Consider the following 19,398-nt stretch of genomic DNA (forward strand, 5'->3'; position numbering starts at 1 on the left):
GTGATTGCCCTGGTTCTGAATACCTCTCAAACCTTCCTAGTCTTTGTGTTGCACCTACATTTTCATGAGACTGACATTCAGGAGGTTAAATGGTTAATTGGCATAACATAGGTAACAGACACATCGATATTATTAAGGGTATAAATCTCAAAAATAAATTCACAAATGGTTGATACAAAGCTGGAAAATGCTTAACACCACTAATCATCAGGGGAATAAAGATCCAAACCACAGTGAGATACCACACCTGTCAGACTAGCTGTTAGCAGAGACAGGAGACAAGCAGTGGTAAGGATCTGATGAAAGGAGAAACTGGTCCATTGTCAATAGGAATGTAAACTGGTGCAGCTTCTATGGAAAACAGGACAGAGTTTCCTAAAAAACTTAAAAATAGAACTACCATCTGATCCAGCAACACCATACCTGGGTATGACAAAGGAAATATGACAAAGGAAATCATCACTTTGAGGATATACCTGTACTCATATGATCACTATAACATTATTCACAGTAGCCAAGATACGGAAGCAACCTAAGGGACCACTGAAGGATGAGCAGATAAAGAGATGATGCACACACCACCACACAAAACACATACCACACAAAACACACACCACAGCCACACACACCTCACATACACACACCCCACACACCACAGACGCCACAAATATCAGATATACCACACATTCCACACACCTCACACACAACCCACACCCCCCATACCACACACACATACACCACACCCACCACATAAACTATATATCACACACAATGTAAACTATATTTACATTCCTGTTGACAGTGGACCCACACTATACACACCACACACGTGACAATCCGGATAAACTTTGATGACAATATGCTAAGTGAAATAAACCTGACAGAAAGACAAAGTCTGCCTGATCTCACTTCTATGTGAAATCAAAAAAGATGAATTCATAGAAGCAGAGACTAGAATGGGGTTGGAGAATTTGGAGAAATGTTGGTCAAAAAGTCCAAAGTTACATTCCTGCGAGATGAATGATGTCCTGTGCTCAGCCAGCTCGTGCCGATAGATAACAGGACTGTATTGCACACTTGGAAGTTGCCGAGAGCAGACCTTAAATGTTCTCATCACACACAAAGACAACCACGTGAGGTGATGGAGATGTTAATTAGCAATCATTTCAGTGTTTACACTCCCACCCTCCATTTTCACTTTTTTAAAGAAGAGCAAAAAATATACAGAGAAAAATGTAGCACTGCCCTGTTTGTCACAAAATCTATATTCCAGGGCTTCCCTGGTGGCCTAGGGATTGAGTCTCAGCACTATCACCACTATGGCCTGAGTTCGATCCCTTATCAGGGAGCTGACCCACGTAGGGCTTCCCTGGTGGCCTAGGGATTGAGTCTCAGCACTATCACCACTATGGCCTGAGTTCGATCCCTTATCAGGGAGCTGACCCACGTAGGGCACAGCAGACCTCTCCTGTCTCACCCACTGCTCCCCTCAGCAGTGGATTTCAGTGGATCTTCCTGCTCTGCTCCCTGCTCTGTCTCTGGGGAATCTCTCACCCTACCTCCTGCACAGCTCTCACCTACAATCCAGTTCTTCTATGCATAAATAAATTTAAAAAAAAAACAGAAAGAAAGAAAGAACGACAGGTGTATAAAAACACAGTCACTGTGTCAGGAAGGAACGGCTCATACAAGGAGGTGGGAGAGAGTAAGAAAATCAGATTAGAACCCCGCATGATGACAGCTGAAAGAAAACTAGAACACTGTAGCTTCAGGGGAGAGAATGAAGACAGGAGGAGAATATATGGAAGGAGAAACCAGGGAAATAGAACATTTCCCGATGAGGGAGAGGGATAAGTGCCAAGTGCCAGAGGGAGAGAGTTTAAGCAAAATATAAGACTGAAAAGTGCCCACTGAATGGTCATCAGTGACCACGTGATTTGGGGGGAGTCATCCCAGGTGACTGCAAGACCGAGACAGGTGCAAAAGCCCAAAAGTATGTGAGAGAGTGTGACCAGCACGTTGCCAGAAGACAGGATGGAGGAAGTACAAAGCCAAAGCCAGAAGCCAAAGAAGGTTTTTATAGGGCGGGGACCTCAGAGTGTAATCTTATAAATGTCTGCTGCACACTAAAGGACATCTACCACAAAGAGGACTGCTTCTGTCTCTTGTTGAAGCCACTAAAGGGAATGTTATGCTTCATTCTGCAAAGTAAAAAAATATTCTGCAGAGTTAAAGGATACTCCTATTGTAACAGGGTAGTCCTCAGGGAAAGGGGAGATTCCAGGTTCCCTGCTCTATCCAAGGTGGGGTAGAGTTGAGCAGAGGGGAGGAGAAGCTGGAGAAAGGACTGGAGCAGGAAGGAAGAAGAGTGGAGAGCAAGGAGACCTGGAGGAGGCATGTGGAGCAAAGAGACAGGTGAAGAAGCTGCACTTGCTTCTTGGTCCTGGACTGAGTGAAACAGGCATGGGTGAGAGACCTGTGGGGAGGTTAACAATGGCAACTTTGATCTTGTTTTTGATTTTGCTCTTTTCCTCCCAGACTTGTCTGGCTGTTTCTGATCCTTTTCTATGGGTCCCCGCTGGAAGGTGCTTTAGATTTGTGGTAGGTTTTTGGGCCTTGCTTTGAGCCAATCCTGTTTGGATGGACTTTTATCCATGAGGGGAGGGGTACCTTTTGGTGCTTGATTTGGAAACTATATCCTTTGTCTTTTCTATATTGCACACTAATTGTGTTAAAGTTCCTTTCCATTAAAGGTCTATATGTTTTGTTTTGATGCAGCAGATGGCAGAACCTATTTAGAGGAGGCAGGTTTAGGGGTTCTGGGGTGCCCTTCTCCCTGCCCTGTAACGCTATGGCTCTGTTGTGCTTTCTTTGATTGGGTAGTTGACATGACTGGCTGAAAGAGTTTTATCATATCTTCTTACATTTCCATTTGCAATATCATTCTTACTTACTAAAGTAAAATCCAACTCATTTCCTATGGAAAGGATCTACATATAAATCAGCACATCACAAGAGCTCACAAGAAAGCAAGAAAATGATTTTAGGAAGAACAATTTGCCCATGCACAGCCTGCAGTAAAAACCACCATGTCTGGAAATAGTTTTAAATACAGGAGCTTTCTCATCCCTAACCAAAAGAGCATTATAGCATTATTCTTCAAGCGGTATGTGATACCTATAATCTTATGACTAAGAATTTTAACTGTGCTAGAGAGAAATAGAAAGATCCCGCTAAGAGGTTTAGCTGCCCCTATAGTCAGGAACAGTGTGTCCTGGACGTAACCTTCTTTCAGTGAATTTTTCAAACTTCTCTTTTTTGTACTAAATACTGAAAAGGGGGTTTCACACAACAAATCACGGAATTATAAAGCTAGGAAAAAGTTTACCTGCCAACTACTTTTTCCTTGATCAAGTACAACTTGAAACCATCAACCTGCAGAAGAAATTTGACAAAAGCCTTTGTCATGATGGTTGACATTGCTGAAAAAGTCCAAGATGCAAGACGTGCTCCTTGAAAACTGCTAAATTCCTCAGGGGTGCCAGACCACAATGAGGACAGCCCTTTGGACTGTAATAAAGACCCTACAGACAGATGCGGGCATGGAGGCCTTTCCTGAGGCTTCATTATCAAAAGTCATTCCTTGAACTTTATTTTTTGCTAGTAAGTCATTCTTGCTACATTTTAACATCATACAAAGTTAACCCTGGAAAAAAGCAATGAGACCCTTGTATCTGAAAATAGCCTGATGGCCCCTACTAGAACTTGGCCTCAAATTATTAATGACTCTACAGAGACACTCAGGTGTATCAAACGCAAGCTTTTCTTCTACTGCTACTGGCAGTGAAAATAGGTTTCAATTAGCCCCGGACATCAGAGTTTATGTCTTTTCTCTTTTGCGCTTGTTAACTGAAGCACTCCTTTTATTTTCAAAAGTGTCCTGGTTTGGGTAATAAATTAAAAAATGGTGCTGTTTCTAGGTGATGCTGAGTGGAATCTTGTGTTCCTTACTGTTTCCTTATTTTGCGGGGGTGGGGGAGGTGTTGTTTAGGGAGCTATAGTAAGTAGAGAGTGGAACAGATGGAGCCCCTCTCAACCTCTTCTTTTCCTAATTGGGAAGGTTCAGAGTAAGGAAGAGCAGGATTGAAAGAGGAAGCCCCATTGCTGATGCTTCCCCGTCCCAGTTCTCCAAGTGACGGTGTACAAACACATGCTGAGCAGAGTTTGAGAAGCTGTGTTTGGCAGTGGCAAGACGCACCTAAGGACAACACTAAAGTACAAAGCAAACTCAATTCACAGAAAAGCACAGGCAAGCTTTCTCGGACTCCCTCCTGATCTGTCTGGAGAAATGAGGACTTCTGGGGTGACTGTAAGAGCAGCGGGGAGCAGGCAACACAGCAGACGGCCCCAAGTTTACACAAGTCACAATTCCCCAGCTCAGGACTTTTTCTGGGTTATTCTGAAAAGACAAATGTAGCTACACAACCATGTGATTTACTACCTGCTCTGACTTCCACCAAAGTCAGGGAAGAAACACTGCTGTATGCTGTGCCCAGAAACATTCAAGCTCGGGTTCAAGTGAATTGTTCTTTTCTTTTTTAATGAAAATTATTTGCCACTCATGCCCTCATTCTTTGCCTTGTTCTTAGCAAACTCCTCCACCCCTCCCCTGACTTTCCGGGAATTAGGAGCTGACTTGAGCACATTTCATTACCTGGAATCATTATTTAACTCACACTGTGTTCTTGCTACAGTGGGAAGCGGGGCCTGGCCCCAGAGCCACAAGGAGCAGCACATCGGCTCCACCTGAGTTGGATTCTCTTCTCCTAACTGTGTTCTTAACTCATCTCAGTTTTGTAAACATGTGAATGTAAGAGTCTCCCTTGTGGCCTAGGGGTTAAGTCTCAACGCCATCACAACTACAGCCTGATTTGATCCCCTGGCAAAGGAGTTGACCCACATGGTACAGCAGACCTCACCTGTCTCACCCACTGCTCCCCTCAGCAGCAGATTTCAGTGGATCCATCTATTCTGCTCCCCACTCTGTCTCTGGTGAACCTCTCACCCCCTACATCTCTGGCCTACACCCCAGTTTTTCTACACAATTTTTTTAAAATGCAATTTGAAAAAACGAGAATGTAAAACATTTCATAACTCCTTTGATTGATTATACAATTTATTCATATGGTCCCTCTGACCTGGTCTTTTCTCCTAAGTTCACTGACTTAACTCATTTATCTCTACTGCCCCGGGATGATAATAAAGTGTTCAGAACATTGACGGCATGAGAAGCACCATCATCAACTTAGAATGCACAGCTGTAAACAAGAGCACAGCCGAAACACAGGAACTCCCTATCAGTCCAGTGTCTTGTGATTCTTTAATATTTTTTAAATTTATTTATTTATTTATTTATGCATACAAGAATGTGTATAGGCCAGAGGTGCAGGGGTGAGAGTATTCTCCAGAGACAGAGTGGGGAGCAGAACAGGCAGATCTAACTGAAATACACTGCTGGAGAGGCCTGCTGCGCCATGTGGGTCAGCTCCCGGGCGGGGGATTGAACTCAGGCCTTAGGGGTGGTAGTGCTGACACTTAACCCCTAGGCCATCAGGGAGGACCCTGGATCAGAATTTTCTCTCTGCAACAAGTAATAAACTATAAAATGAGTGAGCTGAAATAAGCAATTACAAACAGTGATCACAGAATAGCTCTTAAATATGTCAAATCAGCATTATTCTGGACAGGTAACAACCCAGTCCCAAGGCATATTAATAAAGATGCAATATTATGTTTTCCATTAACATTTTAAAACAACACTAGCTGAAAACTTGTCATAATTTGAATAGGCTGCACTATTTTACCTTTGTACTATCAAAAAAAAAAAAAAAAAGCAAAAACAATAATATTGAAAGAAGCGAACCACACCCCATGGTGGTACTGCCTCTGGTTAAGCAAGACTCTCTCTCGGTCTCCCCTCCCCCAGCTTCTTGCTGCCCTCCTCCCCGCTCTCCCTCCTCTCACTGGCAGCTCCCTGGGTCACTGCTCTTGTCCAGACTCAGCCATTCATTTCCAGCTTTTCTTCTCGCTAGCCCCTTCCCAACAATCAGCTCTGCCCCTCACACCCAGCCTTGGTAATTAATTGTGCTATTATTGTGAATTAATCGTACAAGCAAGTCAATGTTTAGCCTAATTAAGAGTGAAGCCAACAAATTATTTAGAGCACCACTCCAGTCGAATTTGCATTCAGCCTTGTATTAGCAGCAATGCAGCTTTTCAGCTAGTGGCTCCAACTCTTCCAGACTCGATGAACACTCACCACAGCTATGTTTTCTCCCCACCCCTGGTCCTGACTCCTGCCCCAGGTGGCCACGCTTTCTCCATTCACATGCAGCGTTCTATTATACACCTTAGAAAATGACACCATCTCTTTTTTATCATTTACTATCATTTAAATTTATCACTTTGTACTTAGGTGAGTTTGTCAGTTTAGAGCATAAAAAACTGTGTGGTTTAGCATTATCAAAGATTATTAAAATTTTTTCATTGCCATTTCTTAAAATAAACTTCACACCACTGAAAATGAAAACAACAAAAAACATGGCCTCCCTGGTGGCTTAGAGGTTAAGTCTCAGCACTGTCACCTCTAGGGCCTGAGTTCGATTCCCCGCCAAGAAGCTGATCTACATAGGGTGCAGCAGACCTCTCCTGTCTTGTGGGCTGCTGCCCTCAGCCATGTATTTCAGTAGATCTGCCTTTTCAGCTCCCCACGCTGTCTCTAGTGAATCCTCTCATCCTCCCACCCACACCTCTAGCCTACACCCCAGCTCTTGTATGCATAAGTAAATAAAAATAAATCCTGGAGCCTCTCCGGTGGCGCAGCAGTTGAGCACTGGGTTGTGAATCTGCCCGCGGCCTCTGCGGTGCTGGTTCGATCCCCAGCTGCTCCCCGGCCACCAGAGGAGGGTCCCACATGGCGCGCAGACCTCTCCTGCCGCCCGCTGCTCCCCTCAGCAGTGTACTTCGGTCCTTCTGCCTGCTCTGCTCCCCGCTCTGGCTCTGGTGAATTCTCTCACCCTCCCGCGCACTTCTGACTGTACCCAGTGCATGTATAAGCAAAACAAACAAACAAACAAATAAATAAATAAAACATGCCTCTATAAAAATAAATAAATAAATCTTTCCTTAAAAGTGGGCATAAGCATATGACAGGGTAAGGGCTGTGCTTTGAACACATGATATTTGTCTGTTCATCTATTTAGTTACTTTAATTGAAGCACCACTGTTTGCATCCTTGCTGGTGTCTTGGAAGTACAGGATCTCCCCCTTCCCCTGTAGCGCGTGTAGCACGCCTACCAGCACATCCCCGTCCTCCACCCTGCCCCTGCCCCCTGTGCTCACACCCTCCCTGTTCTCACCCCTCCCCCCTCTGCCTGGGGTTGGCTCAGTTCAGTGGTCAGGGGGACCCTACACAGCCTTAGGTCTTGAATGGCATCATGCAGCTCACAGACAAAGCTGTGCCACCCTCACCTGTTTATTCTTCTATAGCATCTGAGGGTGCTCACTGCTTCCTGCACACAGGGAAGTGCATGGGAGGAGGGGATCTGCTTTGAATGCTGCCCCCTGCACCTCTCCCTGCCCACCAGCCCTCTACTCTGCTAAGGGCACTCATCTCAGACATTCAGCAAACATCCCATATAATTTCTTGCTAAAACTTAGAGGAGAAACAAAGTCTGTTTCATTTTCATTATTCCAGCTGCCTAATTCTGACCTTCATTTCTTCCAGGTCTTGTATGTGAAAGCTTACACAGATGCTCAAAATTGCCTGAATTACTTTGTCTAACTTCTCAATTTCTGACTCCGTAGTATCTAACACATATTGATCTACTGGTTAATATGTGGTAAACTCTGAAAAGTCTGTGTATCAGAAAAAAATAAGAGCTTGCTTGGTGATTGACACAACTGACTGACATGGCTCCCTCGCATCCTGCCCTAGAGAGCTTAGACTCTTTGGAAATTGATTCCTGTAAGCAGTGGGATTTTTATCAGTGTGTCAAGGCCTAATTTCCTCCTTGAAAGACATGATACTTATCTTTGGAATACTGGAATAATGGGATATAATATGTGGAATAATGGGATATAATATATACAATTATTGAAACCTGTTTCCACACCTAAAACGGAGGTAAGCACATTTCAAAATGGTATTTATTACAGACCTTGTCGTGCGGATTTCTTCTTCTAAATCCATTAACAACTAGTAAGGCAAATAATTCAACACCAAGTTTCAAGAGTTCAGGGGGAAGATTATCTTCTGAGGAAAAAAAAAAAATCTGCCTTGGAACAAACTTGAGAAAAATCAGCGCTAAAAACACGCTTTTGCTGCCACCAAGTGGCGCTTTTCAGAATCGCTTCTGAATGTCACCCAGGGTGTGCTCACCCATCTCCCCCTCCTTTCATTCCCTTACACACCACCTTTGGCCCTGTAGGTAAACAATACAGCATATTGTTCGAGTGTGGTCACCACTCAGCCCTCCTCTTAACTTAGTTGATTGCTTTGCCCCTTTCTCTTGGAGCATTTTCCCTTTTCTCTGCCAAGATATAGTTAATTAAATACTGATTGAATGAGAGGAAAAAGGACAATCGCTGTTTGAAAGCAACACAAAACCAAAACACTATAGCAGCAGGTCACCGTGTTCTGAGAAGGCAGGACAGGAGGTTTACCTCAGAGCCCCAGGTCTTCTGATTGGAAAGTGCAACCACATGATTTGGGCTATGAAAGGATAAGTCCCAGATAAATCCACGAGGACAGAAATTGAGACAAAAGATAACTGAATTGCTCTATAGTGAGTCAGAAGAATTCTGGAAGTTAGTAGGGGCACTCCAGAGAGTCAGCACCTGACTCTTGGAGGAGGAAATGGAATGTTTCAGGGGTCCTAAGACTCAAAGGAAACTGTATTAGAACCATGAGGTCTCCCCCCACCCACCCACAGCCCAGTCCACAGCCCGCTTCCTGGGGGCCACCTGTGCTATGTCATGCTCTCCAGACCACCGTCCCTGCAGCACTCTGCAGCCCCCTACTGCAGGGGCTCTGCTTCAGGTTCTGGTCCTAACATGAGCATTAAAACTCAAATCCCCAAGTCACAGCCTTTGAGAACCTCTCCATCAGCTTACTGCTCTGACTTCTAAGTCCTTCTTCATTTGACATCTGAGATTTCTTTCTTACCTTTGGGTAAGCTCAGGTTTGCCTTTGAGAAAAAGAGTATCAGAAAATGAATGAGCTAATGAATTAATAGAGTCTATCAGACTGCACTGTATTTTCCAACATTTCCCAGGACACTACAGAGGAGAGTTCGGCTTACCTCCTCGGCTTCCTTGTAAAAAGGAAGATGTTGATAAAGTGTCCAGATGTCAAACTCTGCCCATGCTGAGAAACTTCTCAGCAGCAGGACTCTCCACTATCATCCCAGGCGCCTACATACGCCGAGCTACCAGCTTCATCATGCTGCATTCCCCACACTCGCAGGAAGCATCCTCCCTGCATCCCTTGGTCAGAGCCCGAAAATGCGAAGCCAAGCTAAGTGAAATAAGTCAGAGGAAGAAAGACACACACCAGGTGGTTTCACTTGTATGTGGAATCCAGAGAAACAAAGGAAGTGACAACACTGAATGTAGAGGTCAGGAACTGGCCACTGAGCAGGTTTTCTGATCCCATGCAGACCGGGTGAAGGAGGAGTCAGAGTCCTCAGTGGTTTTTTGCAGGTCTTTTATTGGGGTTCAGCGGGTATGTGGCAGGCAGGAGTGCTGGGGGGCCGGGAGGCTGGCAGTCCTCCCAGCCACCAGCAAATCCTCACTCTCTCTGGGCTCTCTGGCGTTCTCTGCTTCTGCTTCTTGGCTTCTCTTTTGGCTTCTCTTTCGGCTTCTCTTTCAGCTTCTGCTGGCGTCCCCGTGACGCCGCCCTTAAAAGCCCTTTCTCAGCCCAGGTGAATCCCATCTACTTATGCCCACACCCTACTCCAGGTGCCCGCCATCAGGCATGCATTCAGGACCACAAGGATCCATCATCTATCCTGATGGTGGGAGGGCAGAAAAGCCTGACATTTTTTCCTTACCCTACACTGAACCAAAACCCACCATAGAAATCCGACTGCAGGACTGAGGCTCCTGGGGGAAGGGTTGGGGACACAGAAGCAGGGGGCTCAGTGGTCAGTGTAAAGGGCTGTGCGTGAATAGAGGAGGGTGTGGTGTGGTCAAATACCTGAAGGAGTGTGAAGCTGCTCCTCCAAGGCCTCTACCATGCTGCTACTTCAATAAAAACATAAATAAAATTTCAAAATAGATACAAAGTAGCATTGGAGGATAAAGGATGAATTTGGTTTCATCTTGGAGACTTAAAGGAGAAAAGAAGTTACCATGAGCAGCATTTTGGCAGCTAAGGGGGTAAAAAGAGAAGCCAGGTAGAGGGATATAAGAAATACAACTTGTTTGAGCCTTGGATCTTTCCAGTCCTCCAGGCTAACCTGTCTCTCTCCCACTCCAGCTGACTGCCTCTCAGCTGACCTCCCCAGGGACCGCCAGGCCGCAAGAGCTGGAGCCCTCTCCAGGGACCTCACCGCAATAGAAAGCCAGGAGCAAGCAACCTGACGCTTGTCGAATGAAGACTGGCTGAAACTCTCCAGCCAATCTCCAGTTCCAATCACATGAACGTAGGGGTTTTGTTCTTTGGAAGTAGGGATTAAGGGACTGAGGCTTCACCTAAACTTATACCCAATCCTAAAATTGCAGGGGGCAAAGGCAAATCATTCCAAGGGAACTCCCTTTTTCCTCTCTGAAACCCTTAATCCACTCACTTGAGGCCTGAAAGCCTGCGGTTCGGAAAGCTCTAACAGCATGAACACAGGCAGAGCCGTCCCAAGCCTTTCCAGAATGGCGCTCGACAACATTCCCAGAGGGACCCACGAGCTAGGACTCTGAAATCCTCAATGCAAATCAGACTCAGCGTAAAGAATCCTGAATTCTCAGCCACCAGCAGCAATACTCTGATCTAAAACCAGTCCTCCTAATGACTGGGTGCCCACTATTCTTTCCATACCCCCATACCCCATCACTCCCAGTCCTACCAAAACACATCTCAGATAACATGGCATCTCCTGGAGAACCCCAAAAGCTCGAAGAACTGCTTTTCCTCCAAGTTTACATTCCTGTCTTTTTTTTAATTTAAATTTTATATTTTATATTCCCCTAAGCCCTCCTTTCCCCACCCCCTACCAGCAATAGAGTGTCTCTGGTTCACAGTTGTTTGTCGATTTTGATATTTTCTTTCTTATAGTTATTCTTTTTCCTGGTCCCTTATTAAAGTTTTCTAGATTCCTGCTATGAGTGAGACCATCCGGTATACATTCCTGTCTTAAAGTGTTCACAAATTCAAATGGTGAGTCATAAATCTTGGTAATACATCTTTTATACATGGCCATGTAATTTTTTCTTTTATGTGTAAAATTAAGCCATTTCTTCATTGCTTTAGATTATGGCACTATTAGGATGTCCTCTTGGTTAAAGATCCTTTTCCAACAAAAATGAGGCACGTTGGTGAGGAGTGCAGGCGTTACCTAAGACTACGGAATACTGTATTTAGGCTGAGAATAAAATAATCATGTTCAATTTTAGTTAAGACAGATATGCATAAACCCAGACTACTTCCTCTCTAGTTTTCTGCATGTACATCCTACTTCCTTTAATTTTTCAATTCAGCTTGAATGATAAAAATACAGAGAAAAAGCAACAGAATCAGCCATCAATCAAATCTGTGCTAGCTTCAGAGCAGACTGTATCACGGGGATTCACTACTTTAGTACAATCACTTCTCAATTATTGCTTACAATATTTAATTATAATGTATTCTTATACAAATGATGAAATCTCCTGGTCTTCAGTTTCTTACTCTGAAAAATGAAGATACTACAAATACCTATTGCAGAGTCAGTGTGAAGTTTAATTGAGACAATTTGTGTCAGGCACTGCGTGCTCAGGAACTATTTGCTCTCATTAGGATGGGTTTTATTAACTATTGAGCATTGTACAATGTGCCAGGGGTCATCTATTAATTTATTTATTACTTTTAAACTTGCTTCTTTCCTTAGGATATGCACTTTCAGCTAGCACAGACTGTGTTAGCTCCACATAAGAAAACAAATAAATTAGATGAAAAGTCAACTTCCAAGCAAATACTTTATTTTATATATTATATTTTATATACTGCATATCTAGTACATACTTTATATACTATTTAATGTATCACTATTTAATTTATCAATGAACAGCGGTGACTAAATCCACATAAACATCACAACAGCTGCATTGTGGAAAGGAATGACACCCTTACCTACCCTCTCCTTTGAAGAGAAGGATAAATACCTAGCTTCCCACTTATTGTGGAGGGCTGAGCAACACCTTCCGTGGTAACTATTTCTGTGCGTAATAAATATCTAAAGTGGTTTATTATTGTCACTAATTTAATTCTTCACACTGTAGGCTAAGCCAATCTCCTTATATTCTGGCCTTAATACTTACTGAGAACAAACCAAGAAATAGAGAAAGCTGTGAGGGGAAAAAAAAAAAAAACCTACTTGCTATCACATCCTCATGCCACAGTGAGTTGATTGGTGATTTGATAAGTATAGATTACAACCCTGGATTTGATACGGGTGGCCTACTTTTAAAATGACCCATTTATAACAATAAAACAGAGGTCTCTCTGTTGGAACTATCAAAAGACTGGGGGAAAAAATGTTAGCAGCATCAAACACTTTTATTTAAGCAGACATTGTAAAGCAATGGGATAGCAAAACTGGAGGCCTGCATCTCAGCCAATTCTATTAATTGTGTGAGTGTCAACAAGTCAATAAGAGTTCCTGATTCTCATACTGTCTGTCTCTATAAAGAAATCAACACCTGCTCTCAAACTACCCCAGAAAAGTCCTAGAGAATAAGGCACACCACATAACAAACGATGCTAGAAGCTTCTCAGGGGAAAAAAAGACAATGTTTTACATGTGAAAAATGCACAAATTATTCGTATTTCAGATGAAAGGTTAGTGAAGGAGATTTAAGTTTCGGCACACTAAACTCCCCTTGAATGCTTACAAGTTTCAAACAGAACACTCACCACAATAGAAAGGGGAAAGATCACCTACCCCATGTTCCCATCCATCAGAAGAATCGTGTTGTAGATGTGAGAAAAGATGAAGAGGAAGAGAATTGTGCTGAAGAACATTGTCATCCAGGACCCGTGGTCCTCTCGAAACATTTTTAACCGGAGCAATTTTCCTGCAATATAAACATCATTAAACAACATTAAAATCAATGTTTATTGTTTTTTAGAAAAACACAACAAAACCAAACAAAAATAAACAGACAACTATAAATCAGAGACATTCTGCAGGGGAGGGGGAGGCAGAGGGACTGAGAGGAGGTGAGAGGAGCACAAGGGACTATGGTGATGGTGCACAGGTGAACTGGTGGTAGAAATTCTATGGGGACTACACCTGAGAAAAGAAAGAAAACACTATAAAAAAATGATGAAAAATGAACAATGATGTAAAATATATACAAATAAATAAATAAAAATAAATAAAATAAAATATCTTCTTGTACATGAAAAAAATCAATGTTTATTGTAACTCACAAGTCACACTCTGCTTTTGCTTTTTCAAAATTATTTTATATATTTTTTTACATCATTCTTCATTTTTATACAATGTATGCTTTCTTATCTTGGTTTTAGTCCCCATGAAAATCCCACAACCAATTCACCCGTGCACCACTCTGCTTTTGTAGAGAATCTCTGTTATGTCACTCTATTCTGACATCCTGGCCAGAGGAAAACCCCAGGGCTGAAACCACTCTCTAATTTCCCTTTTTTTCTTTTGTAAATAAATGATAATGGATGATGCCCCCTACAACACCCATAAGAAACCACGTAAACATGGGAATCTCATCTCCAGAGATGGCTTATTGTGCTGGCATTAATGTGAATGAATCGGAGCACTGCTGCCTGTTTTCTATTTCACAAACATGTTATTCATTCATACAAAAACCACTTAAGGCAATGGCGAAGAAGTTGCATGAATATATATACTTTGACCTGAGAATTATCTCTCTAGCAACTGCCAGGAGCACTCATACACAGTAAGTTATGAACACAGGACAGTTATATCTTTTAAGATTTAACTACTAAGCTTAACCTGGTGCCTAGCACTTTAGATTGCACTTGGAAACCAACACTAACAAAAATACTGTTCCAGCTGAAACTTTAAACAGAGCCAAAAAGGGAGATTTTTGACCTTGTCCTGTCTCTCGGCTTGCACAAGAGAAAGCAAAGGGTAAATGTGAAAATTGGGCAGAGGGGAGATGTGAAAATATAAATAGAAGGGAACGTGGAAAACTTTATAATGAAACAAGTGATACTAGCACTTCAAATGAGAGCCTTATAGAACTAGCCAACCATCTGAATCATTAATTATGGAAAGCAGGGATTTTTAAAAAACGGTTTATTTATGCATACAATAGCTGGGGTATAGTCCAGGGGTGTGGAGAGGTGAGAGGATTCACCAGAGACAGAGTGGGGAGCAGAACAGGCGGATCTACTGAAATACACTGCTGACAGGAGCAGCAGGCGAGATAGGAGAGGTCTGCTGTGCCTTATGTGGGTCAGCTCCCTTGCCCACAATGGCTGGTGATAGCTTGAAAGTGCTGAGACTTAACCCCCGAGCCACCAGGGAGGCCTGGAAAACAGAGATTTGCAAATTTCCATATACTTATTATAAGTATGTCATAAATATATTCATCTATTTACATAGGTTATAAATAGAAAGATTAATAATAGGTAATATAGGGCCTCCCTGGTGGCCTAGGGGTTAAGTCTCAGCACTATCACCTCTACAGCCTGAGTTCAATCGCTGGCCAGGGAGCTGCCCCACATGGTGCAGCAGACCTCTCCTGTCACGCCCACTGCTCCCCTCAGCAGTGTATTTCATTTAATCTGCCTGTTCTGCTCCTTACTCTTTTTGTGGTGAATCCTCTACCCCCCACCCATACTTCTAGCCTACACCACAGTTCTTTAACACAAAAATAAGTTAAATTTTAGAAAATTACTATTCATTAAGTCATTTGCTCAAAATGAGAACAGGATGCAAGAATAACAGTTATCTAAAATGTTAAGGCTACTAATGAGCGAGTTTTAAATCTAGGACTACTTTGGGTTCAGTGACCCACACTACACCTGGACAGATTGCATATGGGAGAGAGCCGGAATCTCCCACCCCAGGTCAGTGTTGTCCCCAAACTACCGGGTCTCCTGAATTCTAAACTTGGCATATCCTACTACATGCTGCAGGAAACAAACCTAACTTCAATCCTAGAAACTACTATAGATTATTCTATTAAAATCGGAATTCACAGTAAAAATTCACCAAACACAAAAAGAAATGTGACTGTGAATGAGAGTTGACAAAAACACAAACAAGACAAAACTGTAAAAGGACTTTGAATATTGGAATTATCAACAGAGAATTTTATGTCTTATACTTAAGCATCTTTCTATTATCTTAAATATATGAATTATAGTTATATTTTTAATATATCAATTAGTTATATCAGCATCTAATGTATGGCTTTGTTTGATGCATTTACTTCCTTCCCATCAGGTATCACATATTTCTGCATCTTTGCCTGCCTGATTTTTTTTTATTGATTTATAACTGACAAACAATATTAGTTTCAGGTATTAACCAGTGCTCAGATATTTTATATATGATGAAATGATTATCACAATAAGTCTAATTAATCACCACCCATAGTTAGCAAATGCCTTCCTTGCAATGAGAACTTTGAAGATCCACTCTCTTAGCAGTTTTCAAATCTGCAACAGGGTAGTAAAACTCTACTCACCGCACTGAACTTTACACTCCCAGGTACTGCTTTATAACTGGAAGAGTTCCTGTCACCCACCTTCATCCATTTCACCCACCCCTCACTCCACACCTCTGACAACAGGCAATCTGTTCTCCACATCTACAAGCCCTGTGTTTTGTTTTAGACTCCACTGTGTGCTTTAGATCATACAGTATCTATCCTTCTGAATCCTCCTGACTTATTTAATTGGCCATAAAGCCCTCAAGGTCACATGCAAATAGCATGATTTCAATCTCTGGGGTTTTTTAGTGGATACCAGACACAAGTTTTCACTTTCTTCGATGGTAGGGATTTTTTTATTTTTACAACTACTCTTGCATGTTGTTCTAAGGTGCATTTAAATTACTTGGAAATAGTTTTATCCTGATGAGCCTTGACTTACTTTTAGACTTATTATTAAGCCCAGGGTAATGCTTTCTAGGGTACTGAATACTCTACTTGATGGACCATAAATTGAAGGTCTTTCCTCTCTTCCCAGGCCACTAAGGAATTGTCCCTGCTCTTTTTGAGTGGTACTGTCCCCTGCCCTTGGGGATTTCCTCCCATGCAAGGCCTGATGGTTACTTAACTAAAGAACCAAGGCAGATCTGCAGATCTCTGGAATGACTTCTCTGTGCTCCACTTTCCTTTCCTGGACCCTCCCTGTGCACTCTAGCTGTCTTGCCTCCTCACACACCCAACACTATCTTCTCAGCTCACAGAGCCCCCAGGAGCTTCCTGACCCCTTTTTCATGCACAGAAGCTAGAAATCCTCTCCAGGAAGTCAGATGGGGTAACTGTAGGGCACACTTACATAAAAAGATAAAGAGACAGGGTTTTTTTGCACGGAAGAACCGGGGTATAGGCCAGACGTGTGGGGGTGAGAGGATTCACCACAGACAGAGTGGGGAGCAGAACAGGCTGCTGAGGAGAGCAGCGGGTGAGACAGAAGAGGTCTGCTGCGCCATGTGGGTCAGCTCCCCAGCCAGGGATCAAACTCAGGCTGTAGCAGTGATAGCTCTGAGACTCAACCCCTAGGCCACCAGGAAGGCTCAAGACAGTGATCTTGACTGTGCCGATGGCTTCTCAGACATATACATTTCAAATCTTACACAACTGTACACTTTATATGTGCAGTTCATTGTATGTCCACTATACATAAAATTGTTAGGATTAAGAACAGTGGAATTTAAGTTTATGACAAGACTAAGTCAAAAGGAACAGGTAAATGGAATTAAAAATTAAGGTTCTTTGAAAGAGTTCAGAATATTAATTAAAAGTAGATGCTAATTAGTCAATCATGTTTTAGTCTCTAGAGTAATCACTGAAAGAATAAATGTATAACTAACAAAGTAATAGAGTAGGGGAAATTAGGTATAAAAAATAATTGATTTATCCAGAGGCAAGCAAAGAGGAGGAAAAAAAAAGAACGTAGGAAAGATAAGGATAATCAAAAGCTATTATAGCAAAACGATAGACATAAACCCAAAGATATCACTAATTATGTAAGTGCACAAGTCTAAGTATTCCATCTAAAAGAAAACTGTCACAGGGCATTAAATTGAAAGAAAAATAAAAATGAGAAAGTATATCAACTATGTACCTTCATTTAAAAATCTTCTAAATGACATACTTCAAGAAAATGAACTTGACTCCAAAATAATCTCAGAAAAAAATATCTGAGACAAGAAGGAATGGGGAGAAAATAAACTAATCAAAATGTATCAAATCTAAACACTGTGTAGAATAATGTTCCTGTGGGATAAAAAAGAACTAAAATATGTAACAATCCTAAGTTAGTAAGGAAAGGTTAAGCCTAGTTAACTTGATGAGGACGGTCATCATTCGGGAGATGATTAAGACATTGCTCACTTCTTAGATTACTTAATATGCAAAGTAAAATTTCAAGGGTACCATCTGAAAGCATTGATATTGAATAAAAAACATATAAACCAAATGGAAGGGTTGAGGAGTAATAGAAAGATGAAAGGAACAAATGACCAAATTAAATCGGCTTCCTCCTCACAAAAAGTGGAAAGAAAGGAATAGAAAAGCTGTGTGAATAGAAAACACCACAAATGGTAGCAGGATTCTGCAGTTACATACAACATGTGTACATACAGTCATGTGTACCAAATAGATGGGTTCAAAATGTTTAAAGCAAAGTCTAATTGAACTATAGGGAGAAATTAAGAAATTCATTAACAGAGAGTGGTATTTTAACATCTCTTTCTTATGTATTGATAAGTCAGATGGACAAACAAAATATCAATGAAACAGAACAGTTGAATAAAACGCAATTAAAATGTGATTTAGTTAACTTGAACCCTGCATGCAACAAGTAGAAAATACATATTCTCTTCCAACATGCTTCATAGAAAACTTTTAAAATTGACCATGTACTAAACCCTCCAGGGAGCTTCTACAGAGCTTAGGCAAGAATTTCACACTTTGTGCCTCCCTTGGGGTTAGACTCAGTGCTCTCAACACAATGGCCTGAGTTCAATCCCCAGCCAGGGAGCTGACCCACATGGCACAGCAGACCTCTCCTGTCTCACCCGCTGCTCCCCGCAGCAGTAGATTTCAACAGACCCACCTGTTCTGCTCCCTACTCTGTCTCTGGGAAATCCTCTTACCACCCCACACTTCTGGACTACACCCCAGTTCTTCTATGCAAAAAAAAAAAATTTCACAAGGCCAATTTTGAACTGAATTTAGATATTTGCAATGAATAACTCTGAGATGTCTGGAGCTAAATCTTAGGCACCCTGGGTTTTCTTAAACACATATTTAATAAGCATATAGATTAACAATATTCTAACTTCAATACTTTTAAAGTATTAAGTATTATATACGCAGCTACTGAAATTATTGGAGACACATATGTCTAACATGTACTATGTAATATATTGGTGGCAGGTATTTGGTTTGAGCCTAGGCCTAGGATTTGAACAGGTCTGACAGAGTGAAAGAAAAGAATTTCCAATAATTTCAATAAGTTTTTTTGAGAGGTATGAAGTAAAATGGACAAGACAACAATGCATTTAAGGCATGGCTGGTAGATATGATAGTTACATGGGGTGCCTTTGGATCCATGGCTGAGCCCTACAAGGAAAAAAAACATAATCTTCTAGCACACAGGGATAAAACAAACAATTCAGAAATGCATAAAGGAATATGTTCCCCCTTGGGGTGGCAGTAAGTATAACTTTGAAAAAGGATTTCATGGAATGCATCTTTATTTTAAATTCTTGAGAGTTTCTGAATTGGGGTCACTGATAAACCATGGGTCTCCACACCAAGGAGGTGAAATCCTGAAACTGTAGCAAGTGAAGCAACAGCCTCAAACAGCCCCACCCCAGGGCAGGAGATCTCAACAGAAGTCTCTAAAATAGAATATGATTTCATCAGTTCCTCTGATACATTCCTGGGGACTCCAAGAAATAA

The 19,398-nt window shown here is 42.0% G+C and overlaps 1 protein-coding gene across 6 annotated transcripts in view; it reads right to left on the reverse strand.

Annotated features, from left to right (window-relative positions):
- The window catches only part of TMEM117 (transmembrane protein 117), a 460,174-nt gene that overhangs the window by 367,001 nt on the left and 73,775 nt on the right, over positions 1 to 19,398 (reverse strand). For 4 of the 6 annotated variants that reach the window (XM_054696285.1, XM_054696284.1, XM_054696283.1 and 1 more), the window contains one exon: positions 13,194 to 13,326. In XM_054696285.1, coding sequence (XP_054552260.1) covers positions 13,194 to 13,326 — 133 coding nt within the window. Of the gene's footprint in view, positions 1 to 13,193; positions 13,327 to 19,398 lie in introns of those variants that run through there. The other 2 variants (XM_054696287.1, XM_037514112.2) reach the window with 2 other exon arrangements.

The sequence above is a fragment of the Talpa occidentalis genome, unplaced genomic scaffold (genome assembly GCF_014898055.3).
Source record: "Talpa occidentalis isolate TD23 unplaced genomic scaffold, MPIMG_talOcc4v2.1 talOcc4.16, whole genome shotgun sequence".
Taxonomy (NCBI): domain Eukaryota; kingdom Metazoa; phylum Chordata; class Mammalia; order Eulipotyphla; family Talpidae; genus Talpa; species Talpa occidentalis.